The sequence below is a fragment of the Osmerus mordax genome, chromosome 3, assembly GCF_038355195.1.
Source record: "Osmerus mordax isolate fOsmMor3 chromosome 3, fOsmMor3.pri, whole genome shotgun sequence".
Lineage (NCBI taxonomy): Eukaryota > Metazoa > Chordata > Actinopteri > Osmeriformes > Osmeridae > Osmerus > Osmerus mordax.
The window spans coordinates 10,112,058-10,139,355 of NC_090052.1; the positions used below are offsets into that span (position 1 = coordinate 10,112,058).

Here is a 27,298-nt window from a genome sequence, read left to right on the forward strand (position 1 = left end):
AGGGATATCTGCAATTCTCTTTCAGAATCAAAAAATCCACCTTGTGGATGTTGGTACCAAGAGCTTTCTTTTGCTGACTTCCTCCACTGTTTCTGATGCAAGGGTAGATCTACTTGATTTGGTCCAAAGAGCTGTGCATTTTGCTGTGCTGCTCCTATACACAGCCTTGCTCTCTGCATTGGAAGTTAAATATTTCTCCACATCATTTGTAGAAATGAGGTTGATGGTGTGTGGAGCACACCTGTGGTGCTGGGGAAGAGACAGCTGGCCATCGCTTTCATCCTCAGCTGAGAGGATTTCTGACACAAAAAGTGACATCATCATCATCTGTGGGGGTAGTCTCTCCCTCCTCATCATCGGACTCTGTGACAGGCTGATACACTTTAAACACCTTGACAAAGTTGGATCCATCATCAGTCACTGTTGCAACTTCTTTGCTGATTAGTCCATATGAAGAGTGAATGTTTTCGATTTCTGCACCAATAACATCATACGTGTGTCTACCGCGAATTCTCCTACATGCCAATGCAGCCTTCTGGCGCTCTAATGTGGATCTACTGATCCGGTGGAGCGTTACTCCCATATAACTTCAATTATTAGCAGTCCAAATATCCGCAGTAGTTGACACAAAGTCGACCTCATTCAGCACGGCCTTCAGATTTCTCTCCATCACTGCATACTCCTTCTCTATGTAAGAAGAAAAAGCTGTTCTGTGAGGCAGCCCGGCATTGACAGTAATAGGGATCTTGTTAATTATGGCACGAAACGAGGGCGAGTCAACAGTGTTTTAAGGGCAGCATTTCCTTTACAACATACTGCCCGACCAACTTCTTCAACTCTTCCCCACTTACTGGTTTTGCACCAAAGTCTAGCTTTTGTTGTTTGGGTGGCGGGGGACCTTCTCTCTGCTTCGTACCACCTTGTAGGATTTGCTCTGTGAGTTTTACTGTGCTGTGACTCCAAATGTTTCTTTAAATTTGCTGTTGTGTTTTTGTAACTTGACAGCACTTTGTCGCCACCAGCACAGAGTGTACAACGAACCTTTATGTTCCCATCTTTAGATGACAAATATTTAAAATAATGATTGTATTTCTAACTGGAAAATGAGCATCTCTCTCCTCCTCCATTGTTGTAATCCGTGTAATTCTCTGTCTCTTTTCCCGGTTTTCTGCCAACATGCTGCGCGCGCATCCCGAATGTTTGCGAACAGATAATTGGCTACATGACTTCACTCCCAGAGAAGCAAGAAGAAATCAAATATATATTTGACTATTAATGACAAAATAGTAACGCACAGTGACGTGGACAAGTAACTTTAATCTGATTACTGGTTTGAAAATAGTAACGCGTTAGATTACTCGTTACTGAAAAAAGTGGTCAGATTACAGTAACGCGTTACCGGCAACACTGGTCATGGCATGCACAGAAATGGCGTCTATAAAAGTATCATGTCACTAATTCTTCCAATTTGTACATGACATCTGTTTTTGGGTAAGTTTATTCGTTTTAACCTTTAGATGCATGAGTTCTAAATATTTCCGACGCTTCCACAAGTTATTTTTCCAAAACGGAAGCTAGGTAGCTTTAATTAGCTTCTGTTACCTAGCAACCTAGCATAATACTCGTACCAATGCTACTACTTGCTAGTGTTACTTGTTAGCCTACTAATTGTACATTTTGAAGCCATACTATAGCGTTTGTCATATAGTTTTTGTCTATTGGAAAATAGTCGGTTGGAATGTTCAGAATCACACATGTGCGACGCTACGCTGTGGGGCCCTGCTTTCGAACGATCACATGTGCGGTGCTACTCCTTTAATATCAATATGCTAATACTATGTACATAAACTACATTCCACTTTCATTTCTGTACAGATGATCCTACCACCATCACTAGCACTGTGTCCTTTGGAAATTATGGTAAAGTAATGAATGACCGTTTATAACAGTGACAATAATTGTATGAGCCATGGCAACCCTAAAGGCTATGTTTTGAAGCAAAAGCATGACTTAAAAACTTTGCATCACCAGATGCCATACCCCTAGGTGTCAACTGTGGTCTGGTGGAGGAGAACCGATAGGGGGCCCAGGAAAACAGCTGGCAGCCAGGCAAGTGCAAATATAAGACACTCAAAAAAAATACTCAAACCATTGCCAACTCATTGTAAGGCATACCTAAGTTGTTCTGATCGTGGAGGGAAACATATTTGTCAAAACAATAAATGTTGTCACACTAATGCTTTGTATACCCCATTCAGCTGTACCATCTTGGGCAAGGACCATTCAAGGTAACATTTGTTATGTACATCAATGTTAAAGCTAATCTAGAAGAACCACAGTGTAAGCCAATCATGCAAACTCTTGTAAACTTATTTTCTTGTCCTTAATTACAGACACATTACAGGTTATGCTCCGGAGGATGGAGACATTGGAGGAGAACCAGCGAGAGGCTCTCCTATTCAGGCGACTACAGGGCAGACACACTGAAGAGGTGCCAGTGATGGACCTACAGGTGGCCCAAACACAGGCTGAACTCCAAGACCTTGAGGAGCGCCTTAAGGTGCTGGAGTTCCGAAAGAGAGTGGTAGGTGTTTGGAGATGTCATGAACTATGGCTTATACGCAGCGTTCAACGTTCATATTGGTGCTGACAATAAGTTCATGACTTCTAATTGCAGACGCTGTGATGAAGTGAAAGACGGGACTGGGAGAGAAGGCTATGGAGCTCCTCATAGCGGAGACAAAACAAGCCAAGTGAATTAATCATGATTGCAGCTTCCATATCCAACCTTTCATATGGCTATGTATGATGTATATTATTTTAGATGTGACTTTTTTTATGACTTGTATAGCCCCTTTCACACGTGCAATTATGTTGATAGAACACTAACTTATTTTGTGCTTCATTGTCAGGGCCAACAGACAGGCCCTGTAGCGGGAACTGGCAGAAGATTTTAATTCACTGTTTGGTACTTTGTTTGAAATAAAATGACTGAATGTTACATGGAAATGCTGCCTTGTTTATGATTAGCTTGAGTTAGGCTACACATCACACAAACATAGTCCTCCTAAAGTTGGCTACCATGTAGCCTATTATACAAGAACAAGTAGCATTTTGGGCAAATGAGGTCTGCATATGAACCGCCCCAATATAAGCAGTAGAATTGAGAAATATAGGTTACTTAATTAACGTTGCAGTTACGAACTGGCAACGTCACAAAACAACGTTGCTAGGAGGTCGCGGTTACAGACTGGCAACGTCTGAAAATGACGTTGCTAGGAGGTCGTGGTTACAGACTGGCAATGTCGGAAAATAACGTTGCCACGACGTCGCAGTTACGGACTGGCAATGTGATTTTGTGACGTTGCCGTTACCTCATGGCGTCTTTCACTTCCCACGTTGCCGCAATATGGAACGCCAACTGTGCCAAAACGTCTGAATTCTCGTTCGTGTACAGACGTTACATTTTAACGTGTACAGTTGTCAATTTTGTAACGTCTGTACACGTTTTGACGTCTGTACACGGCCGTTTTTAACGTCTGTACACGTTTGGACCATCTATGCGTCGCGGTTACAGACTGGCAACGTCTGAAAATGACGTTGCTAGGAGGTCGTGGTTACAGACTGGCAATGTCGGAAAATAACGTTGCCACGACGTCGCAGTTACGGACTGGCAATGTGATTTTGTTACGTTGCCGTTACCTCATGGCGTCTTTCACTTCCCACGTTGCCGCAATATGGAACGCCAACTGTGCCAAAACGTCTGAATTCTCGTTCGTGTACAGACGTTACATTTTAACGTGTACAGTTGTCAATTTTGTAACGTCTGTACACGTTTTGACGTCTGTACACGGCCGTTTTTAACGTCTGTACACGTTTGGACCATCTATGCTTCCATGCTATTGGTTGGGACCAACATAGCCACCCCCCATTTTGACCTAGTGTCTGCGCTAGGCTGTACGTAGTCCTACTGTGATCATGTGGGCTCTTACGTGGCTATCATTTAGTATTTGGGAAAGTCCATTTGTGTGGGGAAGAACAACTTGTGCGGTTTATCCTGTATCACACTCCAGTCCAGTAGGTGGCGATGATGCACCTATACCTTGTTTGCTAACCGCCATTAAAAGAACAAAAGAAGAAGACCAACACGGTCCGTGTACTTTGCGGCCAATGGATTTTCGTTTTGAAATAAGAAAACCAATACCATTTAGAAATAGGAAAACAAAAAACTGAACACGACACAAATCCATGTATCATTCGTTCTTTCATTTTTCAATTGATAAACCAAAAACCAAAACCCCCAAATTATTCGTTTTTCCGTTATTCAATTTAGAAACGAAAAACGATTGTTTTTCTTGTCATTCAATTAAGAAACCAAAATTCAAAAACCAAATCCAAAAACGGGGCACTGACCGAAAATGATTTAGAAATTGTGTTTTCGTGACACCATTTTTGGTCGACACCATACCACTGTTACTCACAGTGGCTCTTAGCGCAGCGCTGGGTTTATATGCAAATATAGATAGGCTAACCTGGAATGTCCTGCCGATTTTTTTGGTTGTCATCAGGGTTCTAAATAAACTTTTTGGATCACCAGCCAATGTGGCTATGGTAACAATCAGAATTTCCACGAACCACATTTTTTCGGTGAAAATAAGAGAAATTATGAGTGCCACTGAATGCATTTGATCATTTTATTAACATTGTTGGCATGAAAAACATAAGTACAATACATACAACAAAATATACACTGAAAGTGCAAACATTCCATTTCAAGTTTGGGATCTATCTACATTCTTCCTTGTGTTTTCTGGTGGACGCTCCGTTCGTTTCCATGGTTTCTCGCGCTGGTTACACTGCAAACTGCGCGCAGCCAACGGGCGTATGAGTAACAACTTCCCGGTCACCAAAACAAAATTTCAAAATCATTTTTGGTCAGTGACCCGTTTTTCGATTTGGTTTTTAATTCCCGATTTCCATGTTTAAACACATCAAAGAAAATCAGATAACGGGTTGTTTTTTCGTTTTCGTTTTTCTATTATCGAAACAAAAAACGGAAAATGGGTAGTTTTTTGTTTTCCTATTTCTAAATGGTAGTCGGGAAACAGATCTTTTCCCGATTTTGGTTTTCTAATTTCAAAACGAAAATCCATTGGCTGCAAAGTACACGGACCCGGACCCAACACGTTGTGTGTGATTTCGAAGTCTGGTGGAGGCAAATAGCAGAAAATGAGACCACAAACTTTCTGCCCAGACTTTTGCAGAATGTACAGACTGTTCTAACCAGGTAAGCTATCAATTAGCAACGTTTTATATTGTAAATTACGGCCATTTATATTTTATTTTATTGTATATTTTACTTGAATTCTAATTCCACTTAGTATTGCTAGTTATGTACCCTTAGTATATTCAGTCCTCATGTTTAAATTTAAGATTCCTATGTGTTTAATGTATGCACCTTCCTACCAAAGCAAATACCTTGTCTGTGCAAACTTTCATGGCAAATAAAACCCATGGTGATTTAGTGAGGTGAAGTTAGTTTCATATTTGACATCCGACATTCGTCTCACGTTCGGAAAACGCTACTTTGCAGCGTCGAGTTAGGGACCGGGTGAAAATTACCCATACAATTTTGAAAAATGATTACTTTTATAATATTTTTATGGATATAAAAACCAAACTGTCACCAGATTATTCTAATAATGTCTGGCCTACTTCCACACCCTTTATTTTTTCAATAAAGTTTTGAATAAAATTCCAATTAATCGTTAATCTATGAAAATAGCATGAAATCCTCGCTAATCTCAATATCTTTTTCAAACTTGTGTCAAAAAATCTCGAATATACACCAGATTATTCTAATAATGTCTGGCCTACTTCCACATCCTTTACTTTTTCAATAAAACTTTTTAAAAAATGATAGAAAATTGCTAATCTCTGAAAATTGCATGAAATCCGTGCTAATCTCAATATCTTTTTCAAACTTGTTTAAAAAAATCTCAAATACACACCAGATTATTCTAATAATGTCTGGCCTACTTCCACAACCTTTACTTTTCCAATAAAGTTTTGAATAAAATTCCAATTAATCGTTAATCTATGAAAATAGCATGAAATCCTCGCTATTCTCAATATCTTTTTCAAACTTGTTTCAAAAAATCTCAAATACACACCAGATTATTCTAATAATGTCTGGCCTACTTCCACAACCTTTACTTTTCCAATAAAGTTTTGAATAAAATTCCAATTAATCGTTAATCTATGAAAATAGCATGAAATCCTCGCTATTCTCAATATCTTTTTCAAACTTGTTTCAAAAAATCTCAAATACACACCAGATTATTCTAATAATGTCTGGCCTACATCCACAGCCTTTACTTTTTCGATAATGTTTTTAAAAGAATGATAGAAAATCGCTAATCTCTGAAAATAGCATGAAATCGTTGCTAATCTCAATATCTTTTTCAAATTTGTGTCAAAAATCTAAAATATACACCAGATTATTATAATAATGTCTGGCCTACTTCCACACCCTTTACTTTTCCAATAACGTTTTGAATAAAATTCCAATTAATCGGTAATCTATGAAAATAGCATGAGATCGTTGCTAATCTCAATATCTTTTTCAAATTTGTGTCAAAAAATCTCAAATACATACCAGATTATTATTCTACTGTAAATTGCTCTTTGCAATTTTTCTTGTTCTTTCTACTCCTCGTACCCCTATACAGTACTGTACCGTGAATCTCACTACTCACAACTCACTCTTGTTCTTTGTTGATATGAACCTGCAACCAGTCAAAATCTATTGAGCAGTCAGTACTTTTACTGTAACAAATGGAAAGTACAATGTTTAGGGCCATACAATTTGTTCATTGTACAGTATACAGCCTACAATGCACTGTAGGCTACTACAGTATACAATACTACTAAAAGGGACAAAAATCAAAGGAGTAAACATGTGATCAATGTGCTTCTTCTTGTCTTTTGGCTGGGACAGGCCAGAGCACTTCGTCAACATCACAAGCAATATTGTTTGCAACCTGTTTGCTCTCTGAACCGGCTTATATTCTTTGTGTCACATCATTTGAAACAAGTGAAATCAATTTCGAGTGGTTGTGTTTTGTCAATGACATGTGTTCTCTATTTGTATTTGATTGTTGCCATTTGTGTTTACCAGTATGGATGACATGTGCATTAGAGTGCAGAATGGGTTTTGAGAATGAGAATGTGTTCAGAGTCTAAGTGAGATCTGCAAATTGTGTTTTACCATGTGAAATGGTTTAAGGTATTGACAACAGACTGCACAATTAGCTACATGAGTTCAGGCAACTGAGAACTTTGTTCAGCCAATGGGTTTTAGTGTTTTAGCAATTGAGAAAAACTGTAATGCATGGTCCAAGGAGAATGAGTGGAGAGTTGGTTAAGTGTCAGGTGGCAGGAGTCAGGTGGCTGAGTGGTTAGGGAATCGGGCTAGTAATCAGAAAGTTGCTGGTTCCCGGCTGTGCCAAATGACATTGTGTCCTTGGGCAAGGCACCTCACCCTACTTGCCTCGGGGGGGATGTCCCTGTACTTACTGTATGTCGCTCTGGATAAGAGCGTCTGCTAAATGTAAAATGTAAACGTAAGTGTCCTGGTGAATTGCTATCATTTATGGGAGTCAGGTTGGTTGAGCGGTTAGGGAATTGGGCTAGTAATCTGAAGGTTGCCAGTTTGATTCCCGGCCGTGCCAAATGACGATGTGTCCTTGGGCAAGGCACCTCACCCTACTTGCCTCGGGGGAATGTCCCTGTACTTACTGTAAGTCGCTCTGGATAAGAGAGTCTGCTAAATGACTAAATGTAATGTAATGTAAATTTAGCAATGCAGAAACGAGCGCTGCGGCTAGTCTACGAACAGCAGTGCACATATACACATTTTTTTACTGTCAGTAAATATCACCGAGTGAAAGTCAAAGTTTTCTGTATATCTAGTGACAGTGATCATTCAGGGCCTGACATTAACTTTTTGAGGCATTTGTCCTTTGGACATTACATTTACGTTTCACCTTTCCATGCACAAAAGTCACGTCCGGGTAACGATTGTGCCTTTGACCAACAAAGATGAGCTGTAATATTATACAAATGATAACAATTGAGGTGTTATTACAAATATTATTTGTTACATAAAACATGTACACAATTTCTGTAGAATGAAACACTTTTTGTTATATACTGTATTGCAGCTTCGTCCCAAGAAATCCCTCAAATCAGCTAAACTATTTTTCTCGCGCGCTCCGTGCGCTCGCATTAGGTGTGGAAGTCACTAACTAGGATCACATCAAACCCAGAATGTGCATGCAATAGCAGTGCAGCTGTCCAGGGCCTATCTTTCCTTCCAGTCCGTCCCTGCCGGTCCGTGAAAATATGTCTTACATGAAAGCGGTCCGTGGCGCAAAAAAGTTGGGGACCGCTGCTTTAGAGGATGCATCACAGATCATGGCGCTCCCTCAAATTGTGCAACGCTGTTAGAATTAGCTGAGCAGGTAGAATCTAATAATATATCATTTGAATTGTAGTCACGATTTTGCAGCCACGTTCTTAAAATGAAAATGCATTTCTGGAAATGCATTTGAATTTGAATTGTGGTCACGATTTTGCAGCCACGTTCTTGAAAATGAAATTCTGGAAATGCATTTGAATTTGAATTGTGGTCACGATTTTGCAGCCACGTTCTTAAAATGAAAATACATTTCTGGAAATGCATTTTAATTTTCAAATTTTACATTTCAAATTGAATTTTGGTATCTTTTTGCTGGGGCATGTTTTGAAAATTAAATCTCAAATGTCTATTTCTTTTTCATTTTAATTAAGTGAAAGATTGAGCACTCTTGAAGAAGAACATTAAAATGCAAATAGGATGATTGATTACTAATTTCATTTATGAGTCAAATAATGCAGCCACATTCTTAAAATTCAAATGAATTTCTGGAAATGCATTTGCATTTGAATTTTGGTAACGATTTGCTTCCATAGCTAATACGAGTGGACGTGCTTTCAATATATCATGCTAGCATAAAGTTAATGTTGTGTTGCCGTGTGCGTTACTGCCAATGTAAGTATATGGTTTCATGTTATTGCTAGCATTACTCTCCTCATGTTGATGTTTACTAGCACTAGCTGTTATAACTAGTCATTTATCGCATACGTTGTATCGATTTGTTCTAGCCTGTCTCCGACGCTCATCTGGAGATCCAATTGTTTTGATATCGCTGGTAGCTTAGAGTTAGCGTAACAGCATTGTGATTACGGTGTTACTGATACACTGAGTGCAGGTATTAATATATTATTATTTCAGTTGGTTTGCATAGCAATTCATAATAGTGAATTATATATTCATAATTGATGTAATTATGTATATGTATGTCATATTCTGTATTTCGTTTATTCTACAGAGTATAAAACCCCCCAACGTACAATCACCCCCGCTTGTTCGTAGGATTAAACTGAGGTGAACGCGTCACTCTCTAACCTATTCCTCTCAACCTGCACACTCACTGGACCACCACTGGAACTTTAACGAAAGATTCCTTTGCTCTAACCGTTTGACAACGACGAACTGAACTTTGACTCTTCTTCTTCAAACTGACAACAGTAACTGCGATATTGCTACATTTCTTACTTGTGAACATTGGCATATTGTGATTTAATTTGTTACGTTTGATTTTAATTTGCAAATGATTTAACCTAACTTTCGTTAGGATTAGTTAACATACTCTCCCATTGTTGCACAGAAGCCTATCTCTCTCTCTCCCTTCCCCCTCCCCACGCGCTCTCAACCTACCATCTTGTACCAACCCTCATCATAGTTTAGGACAGTTCAACTCAACCCACCTTCAACTAACCTATAACTTCTCTGGTATTTGTTCATTATAATTACATTTCCTTAAATAAATCATTGTTTATAATACTCGCGTTATCCCTCACGTTATCTGATCTGCTCTACTTTCATAGAATTCACTACTTAAGATTAGACTATTACGAAGGCTATTATTCAATATTATTCAATAAGGTTTCCTCTGTCCCTTTAACAAATAAGAGGTGGTGCCCCCAAGAACTACATACTTTATTATAAATTAAGTATTGCTAATCTTAAACTAGCAAACCCCGCTACATTCCGTTTTGTGACACCCAACAACATCAAATACAATGGATTAGGGGTGGGCGATATGAACCAAAACTCATATCACGATATTTTGCGGTTTTCAGGCGATAACGGTATAATATCACAATATACTGTACAAGTTTTTTTTTTTTTTTTTATTAGCCCTTCAGAGTAAAAATGACAAAATGATGCATTTAAACATACAAAAACAGAATGTCTTCAGTTATGTTTTTTCCTGTGCGAACATGAAACATAAACAAAGGTATAAGAGTTAAATAAATATGCAGTTAAATTAAATCAAATATAAAACTACATAGTTTCAAAGTTTCAAGTACAAAGTTTCAAGTTTACAGCATATTGACATTTTTTGGTTTCAGAGATGCCCTGTGGCATGTGACCACATTGCCGCCAGTGCTAAATGCTCTCTCAGAGGGGGAACTTGTGGCTGGGATGCATAAATATTTCCTTTCAAGACGACTCACTTGTGGAAAGTTGGATGCGTGACCTCGCCACCACTCCAAAGGATCAGCCTCACTGTCTGCTTCCATCATCAGAGTGTAGCTGTCCAGCTCTTGCTCGATGACCTGTCTTTGGGTTAAGGCAGGTGCGGGTGCACTACTGGTTTTCTTAAAGAAGCTCCCAAGGCTCTTCTTGGACTTCTTTGCCGATTGTGGAGCAGCGGCAGCTTCTCTTTCTCCCTCTCTCTGATCCCCTTCCACGGCAGTGTTCCCTACCAGGAGGGCTTCCGCCTCAGAGGCAGCTCTCACCTTCACCTCCACCAGCTTCTCAGTGGTCATGTAGGTATTCTTGAACCTTGGGTCCAGAAAGGTAGCCATGGTAAGCAGCTCATCTGTTTCAGGGTTGGTGTATTTGTCGAATATGTCTTGAACAAATGGAGGACTGGTTTCAGATACGACACACTCACGTATGTTTCTCCTGACAAGGCGTCTGTAAAATCCTGGAGGGGTTTAAGTGCTGCCGTGATACATTCAAAGACATCAATGTCTTGATAAGTGTCGGGGATTCCGTGATGAGTTTGTGGAGGGGCAGGTTCAGTTTATCCTGTGCACTTGTCAGGGCCTTCTGCTTCTTCCAACTATAGGAAAATGTGCTGACCACTTTCTTGCACACTCCTGTCGCCTGGGAAACCCGAGGTTCGTTTTGGACACTCCTCTCTGAAAAAAAATAATTTGAAAGAATTTACATATGATCTCAATTCTTCACTAAACATGATTACAAATGGAATCCATCTATGGAATACATACAACTGTGGTGATTAAGTGAGCTATGTTTTAGAAAACGGGGACATTTATTGAGTAGGAATTTATTACTGAAAGACAAAAAGGATGGATGAATATATTGAAATTATAAACTAATGTATCAATTACAAACTACAAATTTTATAGAAAAAGCAAAGGAAAATGTTGAACCACAGAAGGGTATTCAGTGGTGGTATAACAGATCCAAAGCAGGGCACTCTTGAGGGATTTTTTTTAAAGGCCTTTATTGGGGGCTAAAAACATGGTAAACGCCAATGCGTTCCTGCTACTGATTTCCTACAAATATTATAGATTTGCATAACTGTATTCGTCTTAACGCATAGGATCAGGCAGGGTAGTCAACTATAACGTGTATTGGACGTTGAAACTTATACTTACCAATAGCAATGTGTAGCCTGTGTCCGAAACACCCTAGTCTTGTCGATCCATTTAGCGCCAATGCTTTGACCATGTTCGCTCCGCTGTCGGTAGTCATGCAAACTTGACGCGACTCTTCCAAGCCCCAGGACGCAAGTGCCTCCCTCTGCCCAGCTGCAATTATTTCTCCGGTGTGGTCTTCTGGGAAATAAGAGGTCTGAAGACACTTGCTTTGCAGCTTCCAGTTGTGAAAAATAATTTTCTTTTAACATTCGCAATGTGGGGGGTCTGAGACAGCCCAACGGTTAAAAGAAAATGCTTAACTTTGTTTTTGTATGCGGTAAAGTTGTCGCAATACGACGGTGGGTCACAATGACTGATGGGTCAGAATGACCCGAAGATAACACAAGGGTTAAACAAGTTACAATTAAACAACATGAACTGCTATAAGTGCAAATGTACCTGTGGAAAAAATATAATAAAAAATAACATAATAACAAACACAACAACAAAAACATTAAAAAAATATATATATACCAAACAGAAACACTTTACTTAATACATTTATTAATATATCGTGATATCCATGATATGGCAAAATCCATATCATGGCACAACGCAATACCGGTATTTGCGTTCATACCGGTATACCGCCCACCCCTACAATGGATAACAGTTCAAATGTTTATTACCAACAAGCAAATTGCACAAATTTGTTGAAAAAAAAGCCTCTCCAAGATGGCTTTTAAGTAGACAGAGTAAATGAAGATGACCATAACATTGTGTTCTTTGTTCAGTATCTTTTATCTTGCAATAGACTATCATCTCCTCATTTTGTTCATCCTTGTTCTCTAGGTGGTGTACATGATATGGAATGCTGTAAACGACCCCCTATTTGGCTACCTCCAAGACAACTCCCGCGTGGCCTGTTGTTCTCGACGACGGCTCTCCATACTCTATGGTGCTCCCTTCTATGCCCTGGCCTTCCTGTTGGCCTGGTTCCCATGGCGATTGTATACCTCAGGTGATTGGCTCAGTGGCCTACACCTGGTGGTGACGCTGTGCGCTTTTGATGGCATGCTGACTTTTGTCCTATTGGCTCAGTGTGCTCTTTTTGCAGAGATCTCGAGTCACCACCAGAGTCGTCTCAGACTCATCAAGTACAACCAGGTGGGAATTGAAGGACCTGCAGAAGGATTTATGGGTAGTTGTTTCTACAAGTGATGACTTGTAGAGGTTATATGGAACCTTGGGGGGGGGGAATCAAAAATCAATTTAGGTCTAATGTGTTTGTGCTTTCCTTCCTCTTGTACCCTTGTTCTATCTATAATGTTTCCTCAACTGCTGTCCACCCAGGTGGCATCTCTTGTGGGTTCCTCCAGTGTTCTGTTCTGTGGCCTTGTCTCCAGCAACATGGACTACTTTCCAGCCTTCCAAGGCTTCACCGTCCTGGTAGCAGTCCTAGCCTGTGGCTGCATGATGTACACAGGCGTCCACAGTGAGAGTCGCTTCGAGGGCAAAGGCTCTACTTTTGGGTCATCGGGGTCAGATGACCAGAGCCCAAGCCAATCAGCACTTTCCTTCTCCGCAGTAACCTCTATGACCTGGCAAATTCTAGGCAATAGGGACTTCCAGCTGTTTGTGCTCATGAACTTCTTCCAAGTCTTCATGCTAGCCTTCTGTAATAACTTCACCATGATTTTTGCCGAGCATCTCATCCCTCCTGATGTTCTGCCTTCGCTAGCTAAAAGCTTCATGTATGGGGCTGGATTCATCTGCCCACAGGTACTGAACCAGACAGCCTGGGTGTGAATAGACACTGGGAACTGGGCACTGGGGCAGTGAAAATACCTTCAAAATGTGTAGGGCAAAATGTTACGAATGTGTCCAACCAAAAATATCTACATGTTCTAGAGATTGTAATTATCACACAAAAATAACAATTTAAGGCTTTTAACTTACTTGGGAATATTGACAAATCCAGTCCAGTCCAGTTCATGGCAAGATGTGCCATCTTGCCATGAACAACAAAAGTATTGCGAGGGTAAACAATAGGAATCATTGACTAATATAGTATACATTTTGGGGGCGATCAATTTGAATATCTAAAAGTGACTGTTGTGATTTAGCAGTTTGCACCCTGACAATGTTAACACCAAACATAGGAAGTACGCTAATATCAGTTTTCCTATGTCAGATGTTGGTGCTGAGCAGTCAGAGTCTGCTCCACAGCCTTGGATACTACAAGATCATCCTGTGTACCTTCTACATAGAGGCCGGCATGGCTGTGCTCATGCTGTTGCTGGGTCCTCACCATTACTATATCCTAGCACTCTTCCTTACCACTAACATGTGAGTATTCAGTAATTTGCGTCGGTAGCTTATACAGTAAGAAACTGCCTTTTCTTCAGTAGTTAGCTTATCCAGTATTGTTGGGCATAAAGGACCCAACATGGGAGTTGACTGTACATTGAGTGACCATGTGAATGTCACCAAATGTGACTGCCAGTGTTATCAACAGACATTTATGGTAATTAATTGTGTGCATTCAAATATGTATCGTATTTGCTTTCGTATGACAGGGTCATTATACAGGCAGCTTTCAGTCTCTTCAACCTCCCTCTGGCAGACATCATCGACTCAGACCTGCATCAACACAAACGCAGGTGAACAAGTTAGCACTGTGGTCTCTTGTGCGATTTGTAAAGTGTTAACACTGGTAAAAGTTATTTAAATATGATTAAATCCTGTGATGTCTCTCATTCTGTTTCTCATTCAGCTCCCCACTCTCCTCAATGGTGTTTGGGACCAATGCTCTGTTCACCAAGCCAGCCCAATCTCTGGCCCCTATGATGGTGGTCACCATTCTAAACCAGTTTGGTTATGAGGAGCTAAAGGAGGCTGGGAGCAGAGCAAGTCCTGGGTAAAATAAAAACTTCTTGTTAACATAACATGTTCTTGGTTTGCTCTGATGTTCATCCAATGGTCAAATGTGTCTTGCTTTAACTTGTGTCTGGGTTAAAGGACGACAATGTGCGAGATGGTTGAATCAATAATAATAATTAATATAGCTGCAAGCAGCAATGAAGGGGCCAGGCAGCATTTGATATGGATTTTCAGTAGCTAAAAAAGCAAAGCAAAACCTTTAATAAAATATTTGCTTTTTTTAAATCGCATTGTACTTTTTGGCAATGCGGTGGCGGTACCCCGAAACTTTTGATTACCTTCATTGCATTGCACAAAAGACATATTCCGAGTTTCGTAGCGATGAGCCGATGCGTTCAGTAAATATGTCATTTTAGGACAACATTCGAAATGGCCGACGTCGGAAAGCGTAATATTTTACGACTTGGTGTGCTGCAAAGAATCAGAAGAGTCCGATCTTTTGATTTTGGGTCAAACCGTTCAGAATTTATGATGCAAGAAAGCCGATGCGTTATATCTACAAAGCACAATAAATCAGACTCTTCTTGAGTATAAATCCCCTGAGAACGAAACATTATCGTTACCATTATGATTATACTGCTAGACAGCTACTGTGGTTTACATGGCTTCGCTAAACAGATACTCCGGTATCGCGACATGCTTGATGAATGTGGCTGGATTTGATCCTACGACCTTGTGTTGCAAAGGATGTCTTATCCGAGTGAGCTATTCTCACTGATGGGAGTTGCTATGTTCGGTTACTGTATTAAAAAAGTAAGCCGTTCCTCCTGTGGCGAGCGCAGATTTGACCCCAGTATAAACAGCTGTAATTCAGTCATATTTTGTCATATCAAGGTGATTGTGGTAGGAAGAAGATTAAATGACATGCTTGTGATGACATTTCCAAGGTTTCGTCTCCATACAGTAAACCGTTGCAGAGTCAAGGCCTCATGTCCGTTTTGGCGTGCTCTGTCAAAATCGTTTGCACGTTATTCGTGAACGGTTTGACTTATCGATAATAATCTAAAGATTTTTTGTCGGCATAGTCTGAAGATGATCTGTTACGATTTTCATGAAAATCAGAGCAACAGCCTAGGAGGAGTTGGAAAAAGTTGGCTTTTCATATAATACAAATGACGGTAAAACTGTCATGACGACAATGACGTCATAGGGTCCAGTCGGATCGTCTGCATCTAAGGAATCCAATAATACCTCACTTAACCCTTGTGCTGCCTTCGGGTCACATGACCCAAAGGTTCATAAGAGCCATCATTGTGTGTACCCAATTTTACCCAATACAAAAACAAATAAAAATACTTTTCTTTTAACCTTCGCAATGTAGGGGGTCTGAGACAGCCCATCTATTAAAAGAAAATGCTTCACTTTGTTTTTGTATGCGGTAAAGTTCTCGCAATATGATGGTGGGTCACAATGACTGATGGGTCAGAATGACCTGAAGATAACACATGGGTTAAGAATTTTTTTATTACTATTCTAAAGTTATGGTCGTAAACACACCTCCAACTTTGACCCCTTGGTGGCGCTATAGTGTTTCAGTGATCGATATGAAACTTGGTGACAATAATCAGGAGACCGTTCCCAATCAGTGTGCCAAATTTCAAAATTTCGCACCAATCGGTTCTATGGGCTGCCATAGACTCCTAGTCCTAAGTATAATAATAATTTTAAAAAACTAACAATTCCAATAGGTGCCACTTGGCCACTAATAATAATAATAAAACTAAAACTAACAAAAACAATCGGTGCCACTGCAGCTTTGCTGCTGCTTGGCCCCTAATAATAATAATAATAATAATTTAAAAACTAACAAAAACAACAGGTGCCTAAATATAGCTGCGGGTTCCTCCTCAACATTGCAAACCATTTCAGGCCACATATATACATTGTATATATGTGGCCTACACATCAAACCAAATTCTTAGTCAATTGGAGTCATGGTTCTTAAGATATTTGTAAGTCTAAAATGTTCACCGTACATGGTGGACTGTGTGGGTCACCACTAAATGGTTTTCCATGATAAGTAAGGCATGTATAGTTTCCGACATTTTAGACTGATGGGGTGGAAATGCCATCACTTTGATAATTGACAATAGGGGCGTGGCCGTAGTGCCACATATGGGTAATGGTGGGCCATTTGTGGTGTGGTAGTTACTCATGGCCTATACTATCAAGGTTTCAGGATTTGTGTTTACCATTGCATACAAAATAGGAAATGCAATTACCCCAAGGTCCACAAAGGCCTATGCTAAAAACCATGAAGTGAGTGGGGGCTTGGTAAGCCCACAATTTCCTGAAATGTGTGTGCGTCTCGCCAAGCTTGCGCATGTGTCAAGGGGAAGGCTGCGTCTTACCCCTTTTCCACCAACGCATTTTGGGTGCCGGTTCGGAGCCGGTGTTTTATCGCAAACCAGTTATTTCTCTTTCGACAGACTGAGAACCGGAAAAGTGGTTCGTAAGTGGTTCGTACGTGGTTCGCAAATAGCACCACTTCGAGGCTGGGCTAGATTGGGAACCAAGTAAGAACTGCTTGGGGCGGGCTTGGTCACGGTAACCGCCATTGCTCTAAGTTTTTAAAATTCATATTTCAGCTAAACGGTACTTGTAAATCAGCATCTGAATTAAAATGTAACGAGAAGTGGGCAGTGTTGTTGCTGAAAATTTGCTGATTTTATTGATGAAACTGCTAATTTGAAAATTCCTTCGATAACCTAGCTAGCATCGCAGTGCAGTGCAGACACTAGTTGCTGCATTTTATCATAATCCTATCAAATGAGTGAAATGACAAACACAAATGTTATGAGCTATTGAGCCTATATTTAACACAAATGTAATACACAAGCACTATACAGCAAAAGTTTATAAAATGTTGCGCTGATAAGGCCAGTGTTGTCATACTGCTGCGAGTCCAGGGTATTGCGCAATAGCCAAGAAAACACGCATCTTAACTTCGCGTTCTTAGTGTTCTTCGGATTGATAAACAGCCTTTACAGTTGCTGGGAAAAATGAGACGTATACAGTGACGTAATGATGTGGCTCTGTGGTGGCTCTAGCCCGTGGAAAAGCAAACCGGTTCTTAGAAAGCTCCGTTCTTGAACCAGCTCCGAACTGGCTCTAGCACCAGCTCCGAACTAGCTCCCGGTTCACTTTGGTGGAAAGGGGGTATCTGTGAGAATTTGGAGCGTGCGAGCGCTGAGGAGCAAGGGGAGACATTTCATTGGAAATATCCCTAGCAATTAGCCAAGCATGCATATTTCAAATACTCACAATAAATCTACTTTTTATCTTACATTCAACTTTTTGTCAGATTTGTGTACTAAACATTCTCAAGAGTCTTCATATGAATTTGTGATTGAATCAGAGTTTTACCATCAGTTTTGGACCGGCGGATGTTTAAAGCATTATTTTAGCATTAGCGATAAATTAGATGTCCTTTATTTCAAGATATGAAGTTGCCTTTGGACATGGGAACATGTTGCAGTGTCTTCCTCGTATGTGGAACAGATCAATTCCCTAGGTCAATGTGGCACTTATTTATGGACACATGAAATATGTGCAACAGGTGTAAAGTTTTAGTAAATGTTAATAATTTGGCAATCCTGTAATAAATTCCTTATTGGTTCCCAAACTATAGAAATACATGTAACCTACACACGTAGAGCTCAGAATTGAGTCGATCGGACTTGCGGTTCATGAGAAGAATTTTGTAGTTTTGGACAAATCTTTATTGTAGAGAAAAATCCAATATGGCGGCCGTTATAGGTTCTTGAGGCTTTTTTATTCCTCATGGTAAATAAGGCATATGTAATGAATTTCAGAATTTTGGGACAAATGGGATGCAAATGTCATCACTTTGAAAATTGACATATTAGGGCGTGGCCTGTAGCGCCACCGATTGTCCCACATGGACCATGTTTGGTATGGTAGTTACTAATGCTCTGCAGTTTCAACATGCCAAATTTCACAACTTTTTACAGTACTGGTCTCGGGGCTGCCATTGACTCCCATTGCACAAGAAAAAAGCCAACAATAACAATAGGTTCCCTTCCTACCAGAGGAACCCTAATAAGACTTTATTTATATAGCACATTTCATAAAAGAATTGCAGCTTAAGGTGCTTTACATAAAATCAATAAAAACAATAATACAAGTAATAAAAGTAATGAAACCCTTCTGAACACAGGCTGCAGTCTTTGCGGAATCTCGAGCCACAGCCTTTGCGGTATCGCAAGCCACAGTCTTTGTGGTTTCCCAATATAAATTAAATGTAATTCAACAAAAACACAAGCTGCAGTCTTTGCGGGAATGAAAATCAATAAAAACTATAATAAAAGTAAATATAGCTGCAAGCAGTGATGCGGGTTCCTCCGCGAAATCGCAAAATATTATAAACATGTACACTGTAGAAGATCGAGACTTGGACAACAAGAGAGCATAACTACTTCATGTTTGGCCAACAACAATAGGCTGAATGGGGATTTGAACTATTTTTACTAATGTTTTGTTAGCGATTGAATGGTAATGCAAGCTAGCTAAAAACAATGTTAGTTAGCTAACCTAAACTGGTTTTCATAGCAACAGAAATCAACAAATCAGATCAGTCGAAACTTTATTCAGGGATGGCGGGAACATTAAAAGTGTAGGGTACAGTAAAAGTGAAATGGAACGCGTCTTTCTGCCTTGAAGCTGCGTGCGCATCATCATCAAGACCCCATCTATATGTAAAGATAACATCCAAGCTAACAATTTCGCCAAATCTGACTGCAGCTTTGTATGCCATATGTACTGTGTTATGGTTGTTTGAGTTAAACAACTTGCTAAATGAATTAAATGTCTGTTAAATGTCAAATCCAACTATAAATCTATAAAAGAGAGAGTTCCAATCAAATCTAAATTCTGTGTGAGTAGAATTGAGTGAAATACAGTCACTGCCCGTGAGCCAACCAAGTCTAACTCTGAGGCTAACGTCAAAACAATGCACTCTCACTCAAATTGCAAGTTTTCCACTAATCACAAAAATAATAGGACCATCTGGCTAAAAGCACAATTCCCACATCTCTTGAGTCTGCCCTGCACTTTTTGGGGGTGGAATTTACAGAACTGTAAATAAAATGGTAAACATGATGCAACCAAAACATGGCTGCCGCCTAAGCCTATCTCCCTGGCGTCCAAACTCACTCCAATTACAAAGACTTTTACGACCCAAATCAAAATTCTGAGCCTACAGGTCTGTGGGGAATTGCTTTTTCTCCGAAAGGCTGCCCTCCTCAACCTTTTGGGTGAAGAATTCTCCGAGATGCAAAATGTTGACTAATTATAAACACAAAGGGGAAAAGCTAGCTACTTTTCGAGTTCGGTTTTCCGTCACTTCAAACTCACGATCTCAAGGTCTAAAAGTGCTCAAACCTTCACCATAATTCAAGAGTAGTGTACTTTCACAAACCCAATCATTGATTCTATCTTAAAATGTGTAAAGATAGGACTTACCCAACGTGTCTGCCTCCAACACGGCTATCAGGCGACTCCAGTTGAAAACAACAATGCCGCCGAAATTTTTTTTTTATTCATAATGGCAAGCTGCGATTGGAAGCGAAATGAAACAGGAGCTAAAAACCGAGGGTGGGGGCTTGGTCAACACACAATTTTCAGAAAGCATGTGTGTGTGTGTGTGTATCGCCAAGCTCGCTCGTGTGTCAAGGGGCAGGATGAGTGTGCGTGCACTGTGGAGCCATTCAATAGAATTCAATCATATATTGACATATCAAGGTGAAATTGCATATGGTACTTCAGAATGATGTCAACTTGAAAGCACTAACATTTGAAAAACCATCAGTCAAAATATATTTGATTTATTAACACAAAGATATTGTGGCAATGTGGACATTTACATAAATACACTTCTTTCAGCCATTTTGTATTGCATTCCCTATTCAATTTGACCCAATAGAAAGACGTGTTCTACAATTCTGTAACAATTTTCAAGTCGATTGGATCTATAGTTCATGAGGAGAAGGGTTTTGAAGGTTGAACCAAATTTGGACAGTACAGCAAAATCTGTCATGGCGGACCTTATGGGTTCTTGAGGCTTTTTTGTTCCCCATGAGAAATAAGGCATGTATACCAAATTTCAGACATTTTGGAATAATGGGGCGCTGGGGAAATCACGTAGACTTTGGGCGTGGCTTATAGCGCCACCTATGGCGTACATGGGCCATTAGCGGTCTGGGAGTAGTGAGTGACCTGTTGTATCATTGGGCCTAATTTGAAAAAATCGGGTCAAGGACTTTTTGAGCTATTAGGCCATTTAGCGGAGCAATATAATAATAAGAATACTAACAAAAACAATAGGTTCCCTTCAAACCGGAGGAACCTTAATAAGAATACTAACAAAAACAATAGGTTTCCTCCTAACGGAGGAACCCTAATAAAACTCTTCTGAGATAAAAAATTAGTAAAATGCTTTGGTAAAAAGGTTTTAAGCTGTCTTTTGAAAATGTCTAGCGTGTTTGGTTCCCTAATAATTATGGCTAATGTATTCCATAGTTTTGGGGTGTAGTAGTTGACAAAGGCCGCATCACCAATCTTCTTATAACTGCTTCTGGTAACCTCTAATGGTGTTCTAGCTGGTGTGTAGTTGGGTGTGCTTTGCCCTCGGCAAGGGCACAACCTTTGTTCTCTCACATATATATTATTTTTATTTCTTTTTGCCCCCCTAAAACTCAGTCAATATTTGGCCTACATGCACAACCTAGGTGTCAAAAGTTTCGTCTTTCGACCCTAACCCTTGAGTTGCTTCTATTGGGATTTACGTTCCGTTGCATGGTTTAGGCTCAAGTTAAGTTTTTGTGGCGAAAAGTGAAGCTAACGTTGGCTAATTTGCTAGTCACAGTCACTGACGTTACTAACGTCACTACTTCACTAGCGTCACGAAAACACGCGTGACTACCTTTGGCAGAACATTCGTTTCGCATCTGTTAACTTGGGGGATAGCTAGCTAACTATAGCTTTACTGCAAGGCAGCTAATTTGCTAGCCACAGTCACTGACGTTACAATGTCACTACGTCACGAAGTCACTAATGTCACGAAAACACGCGTGACTATCTTTGGCAGAACATTAGTTTCGCATCTGTTAACTTGGGGGATAGACAAGTTTACGTGCCAAATCCCAGGGGGCCGCCATAACTCTACACAAATGCATTTCATTTCCGCCGGAAGTGGTTTGCAAAGCGTCTGCCGGTGTAAACACAGCGATGTTGATGCTAGCTTGGGATCACGGTTCTACTACTTTGACATACTTGTCGTTTGACATTTACTACTGGATAAGTTGCCAACGTCGTCGCCATACTTTTAAGTACATTTTAGAGTAGATTTATAGTTATAAAGCTTTTGGCAGTCCATCATTTTGTAGCTTTTAACATGGAGCAAAGGCAATGTCAGAAGATGACTTTAGTCGGTGATTCATTAGAACATTTGTTGTCTAGCTCTTCAATCTCTCAGCAAAATGTAGGCTAATTATTTGGCTAAAGGATGCCACACGTATCAGACAGAAGTTGTTCTATAAATTCGTAGCCCGACATTAGAAACATTAAAAACATTTATAGTCGGTTGACTGATCGCGTTGTTGTACCCAGTCAAAGGAATAAACACACAGGAACATCATGAACATTCAATGGTCTTGCCAGTTATCCTGGCAAAACATGTAGCATAATGTTCTTTATTTATTGCCAGGACACGGTCCAAGTAGGACGTTATTAAAGTTCTGGTGCTTTCTCGAGTGTTTGCAACCAACTACCGCACACGTCGTTCCCGAACCACCTTTCTTCATGTTATAAATTGTATATCCTCTTTGTCACTGCGATATCAGTGCTTTGTCGGCACAACGGAGCTATCTAGCAAAACAAACCCAGCCCGCCAGAACGGAAGCGAATTGCATCGAAGGGAGGAGTTTAGGAAGTAGAGCGGAAACGGCTCATAAACTTGTCTATAGCTAGACTAACTATAGCTTTACTGCAAGGCAGCTGCAGAAACGCCACTAGCAAAGAGGCCAGGGTGATAACTATTTACTCATTTTACTTTGTGATATGACACACAATTGTGATGTGTAATGTACAATATAAGCTGATATTATTAAGGAAGTACATCTACTTTCGGAAACAGTAGTCTACTATTTCACTGAAGTATTAGCATCATGACATTAGCCTGTGTTGCCCGGGCAACACATACTACAGTGGTCTATGATGTATCTGTTTTCAATCGTTAAAATAAACATTCCTCACATATACATTTTCGTTGTAGGATTTATTATGACATTAGATTACAAGTAAACGATTTGTGGGTGAAATTATCATTACCTGTGGTTTCAATCCAGTGTATCACTGCAACGCTGTAGCCTACGCGACACTACAAAAACATCTACACAGCTGTTTAGGAAGTCAAACGGCGACAGAACATGTTCGGCACTCCCCTTACTTAAATCAAAAGTCTATCTAACTACTAACCTGAACTTCATTGCCACAGCCTAAACTTTGTCAATCTGTTCATGAAAATAATTAATTTCAGCCTAAACCGTACAACGGAACGTTAAATCCAATTCAACCAACGCAATCGCTACCAAGACGAACACAGCAGTAGTGTACCGTAGTAGTACAATTTACCGGGGCACCTTCTCCACACAGGGCTATATCGCATTTTGCGTTGTTGCTGACAATGATCGCTACCAGCAAGCTTTTTATGAATGAGCGATTTTCCACTAAATAAATGTCAAGCTTATTTATGCTTTGGGGGGCATATTTTCAGTTAGCAGATGGTACTGTTTGAATCGCGATTCCATCTTCTACTGCCGGTAACGTCGTAGAATAATCTTCAAAGGGGGTTCTTTGTTAATGACTGAATGCAACGAGTAGGCTAAATGCTTGAAAATATCACGAGAAGGGAAAAACGTAAAAGGACGTTTAAGTCATAGAGATTAGGTCAATTTTTACACCGGTCTGCCAAATTTATTCGTTTTGATTCAACGATGAGGCTGCCTCTTGCAGGGGAAATGAGAAGACATGAGGAGAAGTGAGGAAGAACTATGTGAGGAGAAGGACCTTAAAGTAAATTCTGAAGGTAACAGGGAGCCAGAGTAAAGTAGCAAGGACAGGACTAATGTGTTATCATTTTTTAGTTTTGGTTAATAATCTTGCTGCAGAGTTTTGAATGAGCTGTAGTCTTTCAGTAGTTTTCTTGGGAAGACCAGCGAAAAGTGTGTTACAGTAGTCCAGCCAGCTGGATATAAAAGCATGAATTAGCTTCTCTGCATCATTTTGTTTTATGGTCGTACCTTCGCTATATTCCTGAGGTGAAAAAAAAGCTGTTTTGGTCACTTTATTAATGTGAGAGTTGAAATTCAAATCTGAGTCCAGGATTACGCCGAGACTTAAGCCAAGGGGTTAAACCTCCTAGATTCTTAGTTAGCATCTCTCTTTTGGATTTGGGGCCACATAGTAGGACTTCAGTTTTGTCTTCATTTAATTTAAGAAAGTTATCATTCATCCATTTGTTTATTGCCGACAAGCAGTTGGTAATGGAATTTATGGCTGTTGCATTGTTGGGTTCAGCGGATATATACAGTTGTGTGTCATCTGCATAGCTATGGAAATCTATATTATGTTCTCTGATTATGTCGCAGAGTGGTAACATATAAAGAGAAAAAAGTAATGGACCTAAGCAGCTTCTTTGAGCAACCCCGTAGCAGTTCTCATGTTTCTTAGACATATGGTCTCCTAAACTAACAAAACTTCCTTCCTCTGATATATGATTTCATCCAGTTTATACTCTATCCAAACTTGCCAATAGTTAAGTAATCTTCTAAATTCAACTTCTGGTTTCATCACTTTGAGGCAGACCCCCTCTAGTGATGAAGCAATGCATGACCATGTTTCCAATGGAAAAAATAAACAGAGTGCAATTAATTGCATGAAAGTGAATGTTATGCAGATATGTTAAAAATACCAAGCATGTTTTGCCTCTCATCTTGGAAAACACATTGGTGTACAAATCAAGCTGTATCTTCTTCCCAACAGTGCCTTGGAGTCCCTCCACAGTGTCATGTTCTACCTGGTGTGTGTGCTGCCCATGTGTGTGGCAGCTTTACAGGCCCTGGCATGGAGGCCATTCTCAATACGAAACAGTCACACAGTGGACACAAAGTATATTGATGGATAAACAGGAACAAAGTTTTATTGGATTTTTGGGTAAAGGGTAAAGTAGCAGGCTGGGTTAGGTTGGTCATTGCAGACAGGAATACATTTATGTCAACAGTGGGCCTTGCATGTTGGAAATATAATTGTATGTTTGTCTTTCAGTACTGTACCACTCAGCCTACTGTTTTCTCAACCAAATGAATGTAAAATGTAATTTCATTTTGTCTTTATGCTAAAAAAAGGCATTGAGGAACTATCATAATATTGTGCCTATCACTTAAAGGTTATGTCCAAGTTATTGTTTTGAAATCGATATCCTCTGAATGTTTTCTATCAATCTTTTTGTACTGTCTCTATTTTAGTTAGTAGAAAGTCTACATTCTAAAGTCATGAAGGGTAGAAGCATGAAGTACTTTCAATGTTTACTGACATTCGGTTCAGCTGATGGTATTCACACATTTTGATATATGTCATCTGGTGGATTGTTGGACTGAGGACCTTGAACCTGCAAAGGGATAGGGTTATGTTGTTTAGTGGTAAACCCAGGAAACACCATGCTGTATTTCTTACAATACATTACATTAATGCTTGAGTGGATGAGGTTTTTATGGAGGGGGGATTACAAATAGTAGTTAAGGAAAAACAAAAAAAGGGTGAACTACACAAGTGTTTTTACAACAAAGTCTTACAGAATCGCGGTGTGATGTAATAGAGGATCTTCCGTCTCTAGCCTACCGTAGTCTGAGATGAACGCTTAGGGTTCTGTGCATTCTTCCTACCATATAACTCTTGCACAACAGCCCTGAATTGGGCTCTTTTTGTTTTGGTGACAGTGTTTTTCTGTAAAACAAACAGTAAGTTTGTTTATGAATTAACATTTTTAAAGAGCTGGGCATCTGAATTAAATTTAAGCTTTCTGACAGAAACATGTATGACAAGTGGTTATTTACAAATATCCTTTATATGAAAGGATGGTAAAACTATTAAAATGTCAGTTTGTTCCTGTTTTGACTGGGTTTTCCCAGGTATGCTAAATTATATATTTTTTGTTACCTCATCACATTTCGTCCTTGTTCCTCTGCAAATGGTAATATCTTGCCCAGACTAGAACAAGAAAACAGTATGTTAGATGTTCATTTGTTAGTGATAGGAAATCTACCTCTTTTAACATCAACTCCCAAAACACACACTAATAGTACATTGGTGGATGCATGTTATTTACGAGGATCGAAAACACATTACATTCAATCAAATCAAATCTCAAAAGCTACACAGGTTGTTTACCTTCTTCAGAATGATCAGAACCACCACAGCAAGGCTGTATAGTGCCATCAGGACCAACAGAAACCACAAAAGAGTGTGCCAAACCACCGGCATATCTGTCCAAGAAAACACGAGGGGAATTGTTAGACGTGGCCGAGTGATGCCAAAAATAATCTGTGTTTCTTTGTTACATACTCTCCACATTAACAATGCATTACCTCAACACTACTTTGCAGCTCTCTCTCTGCATTCTATCTACAACACGTAAACAACCAAGCCACCTAACAGTTCTTTGATCTTTGAAACTGAGTAACAAAACAGCAATCAGAGCAAAAAGACGACAGGAAGAGGTCCATCCAGTCAAGCTAAAAGGTTCTCTCTGTACCTCTCACCACCAGCCTGGTTCCTCGTCCTATCTCCTGTGCTCCTTGATGCACAACCCCTTGGAGCACGATTGCACAGTGGTAAACCCCACTGTCGTTGGTGTGGAGAGAGCGGACCCTCAAAGAGTGTCCTTCCAGGCTGTACTTGTAACTTTGTGCTGGCAGGTTGATTGGGTTGTTATAGAGTGAGTGCTCGTTGAAGACAAACCAAAGGGTTTCAATGGAACTAAATAGCTTGTTGGTGGACGAACAGTTGATATTTACGTCACAAGGAAGAATGATGTGACTGCTGTCCTGCGACATCATCTTGTTTGGCTGGTCTATCCCCACAATGCAGCTTGGTGTGCTTCCCATCCTGTCTGGAATAAGAAAGTTAATGCTACTCTGTCTGTTCTAACAGGAGTCATCCTACTCTACACTACATAATAAATATATGTACTATATTCTATACAAAGTGTTTATTCAAATTTATCTTGTATTGATCGCATGTACTAGTATAGCACTGTCTCTGACAGCTTTGATAAGGGTAGATCACAAGCCTATAAATCATTCCCAAAAAAGCCACACTGTAAAGATCTTACCTGCTGTTGAAACAAATCTTACAGTTAGAAAAAGTAACAGAAACCTGTTCATTTCCCCAATGTCCTCTGTGTCTCTGTAGCCTGTCTCTGCTCAACTCCTGTGATCTCATTACTCAATGCAGTGATGAAATAAGACAGATTTTTTCATTCTCGCACTTCCTT

The 27,298-nt window shown here is 39.9% G+C and overlaps 2 protein-coding genes and 1 long non-coding RNA gene across 8 annotated transcripts in view; 2 read left to right on the forward strand and 1 right to left on the reverse strand.

Annotated features, from left to right (window-relative positions):
• The window catches only part of mfsd13al (major facilitator superfamily domain containing 13a-like), a 33,065-nt gene extending 7,564 nt beyond the window's left edge, over positions 1–25,501 (forward strand). The window contains exons 2-7 of the mRNA XM_067233728.1: positions 12,637–12,951; positions 13,138–13,566; positions 13,979–14,133; positions 14,364–14,447; positions 14,561–14,704; positions 24,790–25,501. Coding sequence (XP_067089829.1) covers positions 12,637–12,951; positions 13,138–13,566; positions 13,979–14,133; positions 14,364–14,447; positions 14,561–14,704; positions 24,790–24,931 — 1,269 coding nt within the window. The 3' untranslated portion in view covers positions 24,932–25,501. The remainder of the gene's footprint in view (positions 1–12,636; positions 12,952–13,137; positions 13,567–13,978; positions 14,134–14,363; positions 14,448–14,560; positions 14,705–24,789) is intronic.
• LOC136941282 (uncharacterized) lies at positions 1,822–2,799 on the forward strand. Its single transcript, XR_010876475.1, has 5 exons — positions 1,822–1,920; positions 2,032–2,109; positions 2,259–2,288; positions 2,394–2,584; positions 2,678–2,799. It is a non-coding gene; the product is annotated as an uncharacterized lncRNA (long non-coding RNA).
• On the reverse strand, positions 24,923–27,298 carry si:ch211-139g16.8 (immunoglobulin superfamily member 6). 6 transcript variants are annotated; one of them, XM_067233741.1, is made up of 6 exons: positions 27,137–27,298; positions 26,558–26,910; positions 26,194–26,288; positions 25,963–26,013; positions 25,599–25,749; positions 24,923–25,414 (listed from the first exon to the last, which is right to left on the reverse strand). In XM_067233741.1, the coding sequence occupies exons 1-5, from the start codon at positions 27,244–27,246 to the stop codon at positions 25,636–25,638; spliced, it is 723 nt and encodes a 240-aa protein (XP_067089842.1). In that variant the 5' UTR covers positions 27,247–27,298; the 3' UTR covers positions 24,923–25,414; positions 25,599–25,635. The 6 variants fall into 6 exon arrangements, with proteins under 6 accessions (XP_067089842.1, XP_067089845.1, XP_067089841.1 ...); XM_067233744.1 differs by having other exon boundaries at positions 25,242–25,414; positions 26,558–26,914; positions 27,181–27,286; XM_067233740.1 differs by having other exon boundaries at positions 25,275–25,414; positions 25,645–25,749; positions 26,558–26,914; positions 27,159–27,293.